Below are 13,134 nucleotides of genomic sequence, written 5' to 3' on the forward strand. Positions count from 1 at the left end.
TTCCATTGGACCACTAAGTAACTACATCCTCAGTAGTTTGTTTATTCTGGAAAAGACATACATAATAAAACCTATAAAAGAAGAGAAAAAAGTGGCTCAGATGACTTTTTTATAGAAAAGAAACCATGGTCTCAAGTTAAAGACTGAAAAATTGCATCCTTTTAGTACTTTTACTACACTTCATTCTGAGTCTGGGATGCATCCTCAGCTTAATGAGATAGAAAGAAAAATGAAAGAAGATCATTTATTTCAGGCAATACAAGTTCTTCTAATACAGCAAACATTAAAATTTTAGAGAACTTGAAATGCTGAAACTCCTATAATTCAATCATCTTTTCCTCTGCAATAGCTTCTATTATAGATAGTTTCATTTAATAGATAAGGCTGAAAAAGACATTGTTTCAAATTTTATATGCTCTATTTTATGTCTATGAAGTAAAGCATTACAGAACTACTCACAGAGCCACCAAAGCAGCAATGTAGCATTTCCAGGGTTTTTTTGTTGAAATTCACTTTATTTAAAAAAAAAAAAAAGTCATGAACAATAAATTACAATCATTTCCCCCTTTTATAAATTCTTCATAAAATATATTTGACAATTTAAAAAGAAAATTTCAAAAGTTACTTTCATTTTTGAAGTGCTGATGACTTATTTTTTGACCATTTTGTCATGCTGGTGAATTATCTGTAGCTGCTACAATAGTTTGATTGATAAACATTTTACAGTTAAAAACAACAACAACAAAGAGGAAAAAACAGACCAGCAGAAAGAACTATTCAGTGTGCTATTTATCTGACACTTAACATTTACTTCATCATAATGACAAAGTATCCCTTAGCACCAAAAAACTACAGGAACCCCATCTTTCTAAGTGACAACTAGTGCAAAATAACATTCTAGGAACTAACTGTACAACCCCATTATTTTAACTGGCCACAGCTGCCTATAAGCTTATTTGAAATATTTGGTCTTTTTTCAATTAAGACAAATTTCATAAAACACTATAAACCATGGCAAGAGACTCTATGAGGAATAATTGTTTATTGAGTACCTATTATGCGCAAGGCACTGTGCACAAATTCTTGCTTTCATTTTCCCCCTAGCAATATACAGGAATTTCCCAGCTTCACTAATCATCTTTTATTTCTTACTCCTGGCTGGAAAAGGCCCATGGCTATATACCATTTTTTAATTCTTATTTTATCAACTGATCTTTAGTGCTCAGCACACAGTAGGTACTTAATAAATACCTCCTGACTGAAAGAATAAAGACAAAGAATTTACTATAATTTTTCTTGGTATCATGGGTTATTTTAGAATACAAGGACTGGAGAAAATTTCAGAAGAAACTTCCTGATCGCCTTACATCGTTACCGCCAATGAAAGAAATAATTCCACTTCATAGGTAACATAGAATATTTTTCAAAATAAATTATAATTGTTAACTATTTTAAATGAGGTGGGGCCAAGACCATGACATGTAGATATCTGAAGAGCAAATGAAGCATTGGCATACCATCACCTAAGTCATCATGAATCTCTTGCTGAAGTGCCATGTTATTTATTAGACATTATAATGTTTTTTACTTCCAGTAACTCAATCCCCTTGGCCAGATCTGTGTTATACTAATTTGGCTATCCAGAGGGTTAATTATCATGAAGTTCCAGTGTATTTCCACCTCTAATTTCCAAAAGAATTCTTATATTTATCAGCTTGAGAGTAATATTAAAAGTATATGATTTTTTTTTACTTAAAAGGTTTTATTTTTAATAAAACCTTTCAGTTATTATTCAAACTTCATACCAAGTAATGCATAGTTCAGAAATTTTATGTACTCCAATTTTTTGTGCTTTTTCACCTTTTATAGTCCCCCGAACACATTTTAAATAAGGAAAAAGTTACGATAGGAATATTCCAAAAGTTGTGGAAGTTCAAAAAACTGAGGAGACTGAATTATCAATGATTTCAATATTCTAATACCTTTTAAAATTTCTTTTTTTAACTTTTGACCAAAGAGTCTAGTGCTTTATAAAGATTAATCTATATACAATGGTCTTAAAGTATTAACAACCTTAAAGGTTGTTAATGTTCTGTTTTAGGAAAACTTTTCTTCCCTTACATTTGAACTATCTGCATTTACAGGAAAAAAAATTGGAGACAACCATATGGGGTTAAAATCAAACTGACTTCAAGAAGAATAATGGTCTGTTGGTTCTTGACACAGACCATACCAAGTGATTGTATAAAATTGATAACCTCTCTATTTGAAAGATATAACTTATGCCACAGTATTTTACCCATTTGCCAAACTGTATCATTTCCCACTTTAGAAAAAGGTGATCAACATTGAATACAACCATATCACTACCATTACTGTGTCAAATTAGACAAAACAGCATTAGTGCCAAAATGAAAGAAATTCCAGTGATTAAATGAGAGACCATATTAGGGCAGGCAACGTGAGGGTAGAACTCATTTGGTTTCTTCGACTTGATGCTGAGGCTTTGACAAAGTCTTGAAATAAAAAATTAATATATCAATTACTATAGTTCATATACAGCAAAGTTTTCAGATACAGAAGAATCCTGTGTTCAAATCTGTATCAGATTGCAGATGCTCAAGTGCAGACATGTCCCAATGCAGTGGTTTAATTAGTTAATTGAATGCGTGGTTATCTAAAGAAGGTATGACTGAATCATCAATGTCCTTGCCAACCTGTACCACATGATTGCATGGCTAATTCAACTCCTGCAGCTTTAGGGCACTGGAGAGCTCAAACATACTTCAGCAGCTTTGGATCATTTAATTTCACTTACGTTTAATCAGATAATTTTAGACTCTCCAAAATGATGCCTTAAAAAAAAAGCTGTATAATATTATAAAAATAAAAAACTTAGTATGATTTCATTAGAGGGAGGGACAGGGTAGGAGATGAGGGAAGGTTCTTTTATTTTTCATCACTGATTTCACCAGCAAATCTCAAAAGCCCAAACCTACATCAAATAATTTAAACAGAAGTGGCATTTTTTCATATGGAATGCAAAATGCACACATTCACATACTTACATATACATAAATATATACATTTATGTTTCCTTTACAAAGCTTCAAAGGTTGCATTACCAGCATGCAAACCCCTTCTTCCATGGAAATTCCTAATACTGACAAGGAATGTCTAAAATACTTAAGAGACATATTTCCAGAAAACTGGACTTTCTTCTTTTCTTGGCTCTTAGAAAATTTTCCTGCCAAACTTCTACCAATGATCATTTAAAAAAATTTACACTCACATTGGTAATACACACTTAAAACATATTAACAAAATGGCCAGCTTGGACTTAAGAAAAATGAGGAAAAAAAAATCCCACAATAAAATCTAAACCCTTAAAAGGTGGAGTTTAGCTTTTTATATTCTTTTTCAGCCACATTATGTTGCATCACTGTTAAAACAGAAGCAGCATATTATCCAAGATATTTGCAAATAATATATGTGTCACGTTTCCCAGCTGCTATCTTTAAATGCAATTTGTACTAATCTGAGTTCTAGTTCAAAAGCATCTGGACGATCCTGAGGGTTTGCAGCCAGCATTTCCTTAATCAGTTGTTTCATTCGCCCATTCATAGACTTTTTCTTCACAGGAATGAGAAGTTCCATTTTGGGGTTTTCCAGAAGTGCCTCCCCAACAGGCACGATCTCAGTTCCTTGTTTTACATAACTCCCCAAGAGTTCCTTCTTTGTCTCTGTGTCTATGAATGTGATCCTTTCCAGCATTGCCCAGATGATAATCCCCAGAGCAAAGATGTCAGCTTTTGCTGTGTAATGTCCCTCCCACACTTCAGGAGCCATGTAGAAATCTGTTCCACACGCTGTGGAAAGGAAACACTTGTTTACACTGACAGGTTCTTCTGGATTCTGCCCAAATGCTGAACAAACTTTACTTAGACCAAAATCAGCCACTTTCAGTGTGGGTTCCAAGTCACTGGTATCCAACCGGCTCTGAGAAATCAGGATGTTATCAGGCTTTAGATCTCGATGGATGATCTGGTTTTTATGCAAGAAAGCCAGGGCACTGCTCAGCTGAAGCATGAAGCTGGTGTTAGTTTTACGATTGGGTTTCCTGGACAACAGATACTCATTCATATCTCCTCCGTCACAAAAATCCATCACAAACCACAGGTAATAGGCGCTTCTGGGATCAAAGGCAATTTCTCCCTTTAGTGAAGTCTCTACAAGCTATAAGAAATAAAAAAACAGATTACAATCATCTGCACAGTTTATACAATTCAGTTATAGAGAAAGAGTTACTGATTAAGTTAGTCTCCAATGTTAAGTGGGAATTCCATGAATATTTTATTTGGTCAGTGCTTTCATATGTGAGTTTTATTTTAAACTTTAGTACTTCAAACTGTCACTTTGTCCCTAACAAATACACATCAAATCTCCAAGTCAAGAGGTAAAAACTTATTTAAAAATAGCTTTCTTCTGAAAAGTATCCAACTGGCTATACATTTTCTACATGTGTCAATGGAGATGAACTCTAACCCTCTAGTTAATAGCTTCCTGAAAAGATCAAAGTTTCAGCAGGTAGATTTGCCAGCTGGGGAATAAACATCAATTAGGAAATTCTATTCCATGAAACTGCCTGAAATCTACTTCTTGCGTATTGCACTTACACTATCAACATAATCTGTGAAACTGAGAGAAAATTATGAAGGAACAAGAAATAAAGTGCTCCTGTAGTCACTGATAAAACTAAAGACATCATTACTTCATAAACTTCTACAAGCAGAATGCAAATATGTTGGCTATCTCTATCAACAGATGGCTTCTAAAAACCAATTTATAAAAATCATACATGCATTTTGATATAAAAATTCAAATCTGAGTTTGTATATTTGTTTGATACAAGCTGAAAATCTAGAATAAACCACTGTTTTACTTATATCATTATCTAATTATAACTCTCCTACTACCTGAAATTCAAGATTAATTACTTCACTGAACAGGAACTATCTTCTAAAATACAGTGCTTTGAAAGCATTTGTCCTATGGTGTCCTTTTCAGGCCTATGGGTTGAATAGAAACTCAGTAGGGAAGGTGAGGAGTTGCTGAAGATTGAGTGAACCGCTAATTTTATGTTGAAATCTACTAGTACTTCCTTTTGTCTTTTTGGTGGGCAGAGGCAAAGAACGCCTCTCCATGCCATCTCCCCCAATGGCAAACAGCCATAACTGCAACGGTCTGCAGATGTCTTCTTTGCATACATTTTCCTTGTTGCATGTGTTTGCCACTGAGACAGAAAATGAAAAAAGAGAAAGGTCCAGATTATACAGTTATTTACCAGGTGCACTGTTACTAAATACGCTGAGATTAAAGATGAGCACCATCACTCTTCCTTCATTTCTTCTCTTCTTCTGTCTTCGTTCTCAAAAGAAAACTTCCTAAATAGCTTTGAGCAATGCAGACTTCCAGAATTCAAATAACGGTTTAGAGTAAAGCCAGATAGTAGATATTTTAGGCTTGACAAACCACATAAGGTCTGTGTTCCATATTCTTTTTCCTTTTCTTTCTTTCTTCTTCTTTTTTTTTAAACAACTTCTAAAAAATGTAAAAACTATTTTTAGTATCCAGGCCATACAAAAACAGGCTGAGGGCTATAGTGTGAGGGCCCCTGGTTGAGAGCTACAGAAATACAGATCCCAGTCTGCTTACTGTCACGTGTAGAGGATGTTAGCCATTGGTTCTCTTGCCTGAAGTCCTTTAATAGCTTCCCTGTTCTCTTAGGATATAGTCTAAGCTCTTTAACATGGGCTATGGGATCCTGTGTGCTGTGACCCTGGCTGATCTTTCTAGCCTCATCTAAAACAACTCTCCCTGTATAGTGCAGTCTTAGTATTTTCTTTCAATTTTTAGAACGCTTCATGCTTTTTGCTTCTAGACATTTGTATGTATAGTTATTTCTGCCTGGGAAGTTTTCTCAGTCACTCACCTGGCTAACTCCTATTCACCCTGCAAGTTTCAGTTGAAACAGTTCTTAATTCCTGAACCCCAGGATTATGTCAAGTTCCCTACTCTATGTGCCTATACCATCTTGTACTTTTCATTCATGACACTCATCACAAGTATACATATTGGCCACTAAGTTCCTATGCATAAGATGTATCCTCTGTTAATTATTTGTTTTACATTTCTTCTAGGTGAGGTTTTCAGCTCTCAGGAACTGACTGAATGATTCCAAATGAGAACAAGGAAGATATCTAGAAAAACATGGAGAAAAAAAAATTTATGTACAGAATGGTAAGACCATGTATAGAGACTCTGTGGTCACACTATAGATTTGTTTGTCTTTACTAGTGTAAATTTAGAGTAGGCACTTGCTAAAGCGTGGATGAACGTCTGGTTAATAAAATAAATCCACAGAAAAGACAATTTTAATAGAGCTGCTTATTACTGAATACCTCCTATGTGCCAAGTATTGTATCTACATCACCTCTAATTTTGACAACTCCCGTGGAAGGTAGAAATTATTATTCCTTACATATGAAGATACAGATGCTGGGAAAAGGTGGGTTATGTATCCAAGGTCATACAGCTAGCAAAAAGTGCCACAAGTCAAACACAGGTCTATTAGGCTTTAAAAAGATGAAATAAATTATTAAACAAGAAGGTACTTCAGATTAAAAAAAAATCACTGAATCAAGTCTGGAAGTACTTTATATCTTAAAGCCTTGAAAGATTAGCTGGTTAATGCCTAGTTACTATAACAGTTGCTTGATCTGGACTCAAGGATACCATCAGTACTTGCAAAGACATCATATGTTTAAATGTCTTTGCACTTGTAGTCTGATTATGCACTTTAGTCTCCAAAATTCAATGCAAAGTCCAGCAAGGTTCTATCCACTTTTAGGAGGGAATGTGGTAAGAATGTTTCTGATAGTTTCTATCATTGCAACGTACATAATAAGCACTTTTAGAAAAAAATACAATAAAACAAACAGGCTAAACAGTTGTGTTTTATATCCCTTATCTTACGAGAGAAAACTTCAGGGCACAGCAGGCTAAACTTACAGTATAAATTAGCTTCTCAAGACTGATATTTGTTTACCATACAATGAAACTTGCAAGTTTCTAATTACACAGAATAATGCGTTCGTTTTCTTTGTTGTTCCTAGTCCAAAAGCTTTTGTTGTTTTAAAACAGACTTTTGTACCCTGATGGTAAATTCTGAATTTAGACACACTCATGGCAAGTTGTTTCCTATTCCAGGAATAACTGGACTTAAGAAATTTTGCTCTGGCCTTTAACTAGGTATGTCTTAAGTATCTTTTCTCTTCATCAAGTGTAGAGCTACTAGAGATTTTGACCTATGGCAGAAGCCAATCTTAAAAAAAAAAAAAAATTTGTTTTCCTATATTAATGCTTTCCCCAGGTCTACAGAAGAGCAATTTGGAGGCAAGACAGTAATCTGGAGGTTAAAAGAGCACAAGTTTTAGCTGCTGGATACTTCTATGTTTAGCTCCCAATTCTGCCACTTGCTATGTGATTCTGGATAAATTCATTATCTATTCTAAGCCTCAGTTTCTTCATTTGTAATGATGGTAGTAATAGTACTTTCTTCATACGATTGCTCCGAGCACAGAGCATGGAATGAGTAGGAACCCAAATGTTAGCTATCAGCACTGTTAATAACATTCAGGTGCTACACCACATACTCCATGAAAATTCAATGGAATTGCATGGTTAAGACATTAAATAACCTTCTATAACAGCAAAGGCTTATGTTCAAGCCAGTGATATATAAAGAAATGCCCAATTACCTATGGGTACTACTACTAGTTGTACAGTTTTTCCTTCTCTTCTGTATTCAGTTCCAAAAAAACCTGATTTCAAATAAGTGAACTAATTAGACTCTAGTCTCGATCACTTCTCTAGTTCCTATGTTGCCCCATTCCTATGCAGATTGGCAAGTATCATGGCATAACAGGTGGCATATGTTATTTTTAGGTATTTGCAACACAGGTTTAAATAAAACCTTGTTTTAAAGCAAACGTTTACTCAGTTCTTGGCAGACCCCTATCTACTTCTAACTATATAACCTGCATTTAAAAGTAGAAGTTCGTCTGACTCTTTCAATCCTCTTATTGCTGACCAATGCTACTTTCAAATCATTTCTATTTCCCATTCAACCACACATACCTGTAAATAAAGGGAAGAATTAGAGCCGTGGGACATCTTTTGCACCATCCCATCCTTTTGTAGGATGCATTCCTCCAAGTGAATCACATTTGGATGTTGGCTCTTGATACTGCTTAGTGCCCAGAACTCACGCAGGGCTAGTTCAACATTTTCAGGTGCATGGCATCGAATTTTCTTCACTGCCACCCGTGCAGAGGTCTTTCTGATGACTGCTTCATATACAACACCGTAACTACCTCGGCCTACCTCCCGTATTAGATCGTACTTTGGCTGGCTACTCACCATCTTCAAGGTCAAGGTTTCTGGAAAAATCAACAAAGTGATCTGTTGACATTAGGTCTGCCTACTGGCTTGTATTTCTTCTTATGCACGATTTAGTTATCATCTGTCTCACTGTTTGCAGTGCTTGAACGATATTTGCTATACATTGGGTAAATCTAAATATCTTAATAATAGTAAACCACGTAACACTAATGTAGTACTTACCATGCATCAGGAACTGTTCCAAGCAGTTTATAACATTAAATTCATTTAATCCTCACAGCAGCATTATGAGGTAGATACTATTATGGTCATTTTATAGATGAGGAAACTAAAGCACAGAGTTTAAGCAACATGCCCAAGGTCAAACAGCTACTAACTGGTGGACCTGGGATTTGAAACCAGGCCATCTGGCTCTGACAGCCTTCATTTTAACCACTACACTATACTGCTTCTTACATGAACTGCTTCAAAACATCACTGCTAAAAATAAACCAAGAAAATTAGTATTTATTTACTGATTGTGAAAAAACAAACAAAACTCCAGCTTCTCCTGAAAACTGACACACACATAAAAGGTCATAAAAATGGCAAAACCAAAAACCAACCCTCACAGTTAGAAATACAAAAACCTGGCTTATGCTTAGGGACTGAAAGTGAACAAGATCACATAGAGAAGTGAAAATATGCAGTTGTTTTTATTATTTAAAAGTAAATGGTCAAACTGTGTATGTTCTTATTTTAATTTTGTTTATGTCATTTCCTTATTTCTTGCAAAATAAATGAAAATACAGTTTGTGGAGAAAAATGTTTCTTTAACATTTTTTTTAACATTTAACAAACATCTAAGTAAGTTACTTAGAATACGGTTAAATTTTGCTGTGGTTTTAGCCATAGTTATTTAGATCTAGGTCTTTTTTGCCAACGAAAACTGTCCTGCATCTTAAGGGGTTCTCTGAGGGAGTGCTTTGGAATTCAATTTGATAAATCATTTAAAGGCAGGAGCAAAGGCCCTACATGGAAACGCTCACGTGTTGAATCAAGAAAGTCTAAAGTGTGCCTCCTCACTCTCCGAAGAATGTCAAGACTCTGAAGAGCTTCAGGAACAAATTCTCATTTGTAGAATGCCAGCATGGGCAAGAAAAGTAACCTGAGATTGAACAATTTTTATATTGTACAGTTTAGGGGAACAAAAAGCTATCGACACTAGAGCCTGTGAAATTGGGACCGGCTATTTTAAGTCCATAGGATAGATTTAATAAAGAAAATGAAAGCTCCTGAGATTGTTTCTTAGTCCCACTTCCTCTAACTGGACACCCACTCTTCAAATTCCTGCAGTATTTCCTAGGGTCTGATTTCCTGCCACAGCATCCTCTGCCCCAGCTGCACAGTGGACACTCCTGTTCTCCGTGGATCGCCAACTCCTATCCATCTCAAAGTGGCTCCTGCCTTTGAAGCCGTCCCATATCCCCATACGAGAGAGCTCCTGAATAAGGGGGAGGGAGGGTGTTTCTGCAATCCCTGAGATCCTGGGTCAAGACACGGCACGGTGATGCATCCCGCGCGAACCTCGGGCACTTGGGACGGCATCCCCCGGGCCCCCGCGCCTGCCGGGCGCACCCAGCGCTCGGACTCGGGCCGGCCAGGCCGTACACCTGCCGGCGCCCGGCAAGGGCCAGTCCTAGGCAGAGGTGTTGCCCGACGCGGCGGCTCAGGGCCCCGCTCATTGGCCAAGTATCAGGCCCTCCCCCTCCCCGGCTACTTCCAGATGAAACCCGGAGGGGATCCTGCCGGGGCCCTTTACCCCGAGGAGACAGTCCTGCAGCTGCCCGACTCCTCGGGGCCAGCAACTGAGGCCTGGGGCCTGGGGAGGAGGCCACGGGCAGAAGAGGAGGCCGCTGCTGGGACCAGAGGCCTGAGGCGCGCGGGGCCTTCCCCGGGATGCCTCCGCTGACAGCTCTGTGACAGGCCACCTGGGGCGGGAGGCACGTGCAGGGCCCTCGGCTCTGCAGCAAAGCCTCTCTGCCACGCCGAGGGGCCAGATTTACCTCACGGTAGCCGCCGCCGCTTCTCCCTCTCACGGGCTCTGCAGGCCGCCATTATCAGGCTGCTCGCGCCTCAGCCGCCGCGGCCTCCAGTCAGAGGCCGGCGCGCGCCCCCGTGGTGCGCGCGGACACACCCCCTTACGCCGCGAGACCCCGCCCCCCTCCGGCTCTCCGTAGCGTAAGCCGGGACGCCAAGCGCCGGTCCTACTGGGCGCGTGCCCGGCGCTCCGCTGGCCTGCTCCCGGCTCCCGTGGCTTTCCCGAGCCGGGAGTCGCGGGAGGGGTGCGCGCTCCGGAACGCACCACTCGTGCCCCTCCCCGCAGGGGTGGCTGGGATCGGGGAAGCCCACTCCACACCCGGGGCTTGGTCCTCTTCCAGCCTCAGCGGGCGTCCACGGCCCGCGGCCCCGGAGTGTTGGCCCGCGGCCCCGGAGTGGTCCCCCGCAGCAGGTCCGGGCCGCGGGCGGTGCGCGCGCCTGGTGCGCCTCCCCTCCCCCGCTCCGCCCCCATTTCCGACCTACCTAGCTGCGGGCAGGTGTGCGGGGTCGCTGGGGTGGAACGCCTGGTGCATCTTCCTCCGCGCGGGCCTGGGATGCCTGCGGTAAGCGGACCTTTTCCGCGGACCCGCGGGGAGGCGCAGCCCGAGCTGCGAGGCCTGGCGCCCGCCCCGCCTGGAGGGAGGCTGCACCTTTTGTCAGAGTCACTGAGCCATGTTTGCAGGCGGTGCAGTTGCTGAGGCGGCAGCGGCGGCGGCGGCGCGGGGCTGGCTGCGATCATCTGGGAAGACGCCCCTGCTCCGTTGGCGCGGTGGTATCTCCCTTAAAGAAGCCGGCGCCTCGTTGTTCCGGGGCTCTGCAGCCGCGAGTCGGAGGCGCCCTGCCCCCGGCGGGGAGGAAGGGGCCGCGGCGCCGGAGCTTGGCTCCTGCAGCGCGCGCACGCCCTGCCTGGCGGCGACACCCTCGAACTCCTCGTGGAGAGTTGGGATGCCCCCCGCTTCTGCAGCTAGCGACGGAGGTCCGGGCCGGCCGGGGCCGGGATTGACAGCGAGGACAGCCCGACGGTCAGTCTGAGGCACTGGGGCACCCCACAGCCGTCAGCCAGATCCAAGCCCGCGTTCGCCTGACAGCAGCCCGGGACTGTCAGTTGCTCAGAGACCCGGACCAATCGGTCATTCAGTTCGTTTCACAGATCAGTAAGCAACCGCCAGAAACGTCCTTTCTTTCTTCGCCGATTTAATCTGCACCTACTTTTTGTCAATAAGGGGGTTGTTCCTCTTTCCAGTGCTGTATAAGGCACAATGTGCAAAGAATTTCTTGTTACAGCTCTCAAGGATCAACCAATTACCCGTTCTATTTTCTGTTCTCCATTTATGGACCTTCTCCCGAGAGTCTGGGACTGGGTTAAGTCTTTAAGTGATCTCTCCTAATCCTAACCAAACCCTACGAGGGCAGGGTTTATTACTAACCCTGTTTTTACAGGTAAGGAAGCAGACCTCTGCCTTATTTGACAGGTGTCTGTTTTGGGGTGGGGGGCACCTGCCTTGAATACCCACTCCCCTGGTGTAAACCCTCCTACCCACCTCCAAAAACAAAAAACAAAAAACCCTGCTCGGTAATCTGTTCAGACTAGTCCTGAGTGCAGTGTACCAGTCTTCACCTGTCAGCTGGGAATACTGATGTATTCTGAGTTTTGGTTTCTGCCCTTGAGAACAGAGGGAAAGTAGAGGGCTCTGTGTAGACAGCTACTTACCTGTGTGTAACTGATCAGAATCTGGGGAGGGGTATTTCTTTGGTCAAAGGAGCCTTTTCTTTTTGTCTCTTTGTCTCAGTCATTAAATACAGGAATCCCTCCTCTCAAGATGGTTGCAGAACTTGAAATCCACTCCCATAACTCCAGAGTTATGGAACTGGCTCTAAAGTCTGTGAAGTAGATGTTTAAATAATTTGGGGTGTCCTCTTTAGGAAAAAGATTACAAAGTGGACCTGTGAATACATTGCTGGGGCCTTGGAAAGGGTCTCTGTGAGGGACTCTGAAGCTTAAGCTTCCGAATAAATCTGCCCTGAAGATTACATTATATCATTATATTTGCCCATAAGCCTTTTACTAGAATGAGAGTTCCTGGGGACAGGAACCTTGTCTGTGATTCATTTCTGCATCCTCCTTTATCTGATATCATACCAAAATACTCCTGAGGATAGCATTGTCATACGTTGCTGATGGGAAGGCAAAATGATGTAACTCTAACTAAGGTAATTTGGCAATCCATAGCCACATTGCATATGTATTTACTCTTTCACCCAGTAAACCTAGGTCAGGGCTAAACTTGCAGGAATCTGTCCTAGTGATATATTGGCAAAATACAAAAAGCTCTGTGCACAAGGCTATTCATTATGGCATTATTTTTATAGCAAAAGATTGGAAACTGCTTGTGTCAGTTAAGAACTAGCTGAATAAATTATAGTACAGACACAGGATGGAGTGCTATGCAGCTGTAAAAAGATATGTGGAAGAGTTCTTATATATACTGATAAACAGAAACTATTATGTAGTGATGCCCATATACGTTAAGGGAAATAAGATACATAGCGTTTATAGTATGCTATCTTCTGTGTAAGTGGGAAGATATAAAT

The 13,134-nt window shown here is 40.9% G+C and overlaps 1 protein-coding gene across 2 annotated transcripts; it reads right to left on the reverse strand.

Moving 5' to 3' along the window:
- Positions 1–507: 507 nt before the first annotated feature.
- PDIK1L (PDLIM1 interacting kinase 1 like) lies at positions 508–11,303 on the reverse strand. Of its 2 annotated transcripts, none has more exons than XM_030873719.3 (3): positions 11,026–11,303; positions 8,200–8,501; positions 508–4,236 (listed from the first exon to the last, which is right to left on the reverse strand). In XM_030873719.3, the coding sequence occupies exons 1-3, from the start codon at positions 11,279–11,281 to the stop codon at positions 3,496–3,498; spliced, it is 1,299 nt and encodes a 432-aa protein (XP_030729579.1). In that variant the 5' UTR covers positions 11,282–11,303; the 3' UTR covers positions 508–3,495. The 2 variants fall into 2 exon arrangements, with proteins under 2 accessions (XP_030729579.1, XP_030729590.1); XM_030873730.3 differs by lacking the exon at positions 11,026–11,303 and adding an exon at positions 10,509–10,643.
- Positions 11,304–13,134: the final 1,831 nt, after the last annotated feature.

The sequence above is a fragment of the Globicephala melas genome, chromosome 1, assembly GCF_963455315.2.
Source record: "Globicephala melas chromosome 1, mGloMel1.2, whole genome shotgun sequence".
Classification (NCBI taxonomy): domain Eukaryota; kingdom Metazoa; phylum Chordata; class Mammalia; order Artiodactyla; family Delphinidae; genus Globicephala; species Globicephala melas.

Excerpts from the sequence above, each read along its gene's own strand:
- PDIK1L (XM_030873719.3), bottom strand. The coding sequence starts at position 11,281 with ATGATCGCAGCCAGCCCCGCGCCGCCGCCGCCGCTGCCGCCTCAGCAA. Across the intron at positions 8,502-11,025 it reads GCACACCTGCCCGCAGCTAG|AAACCTTGACCTTGAAGATG; the intron begins GTAGGTCGGAAA and ends TGATTTTTCCAG. Across the intron at positions 4,237-8,199 it reads ATTCTTCCCTTTATTTACAG|CTTGTAGAGACTTCACTAAA; the intron begins GTATGTGTGGTT and ends TATTTCTTATAG.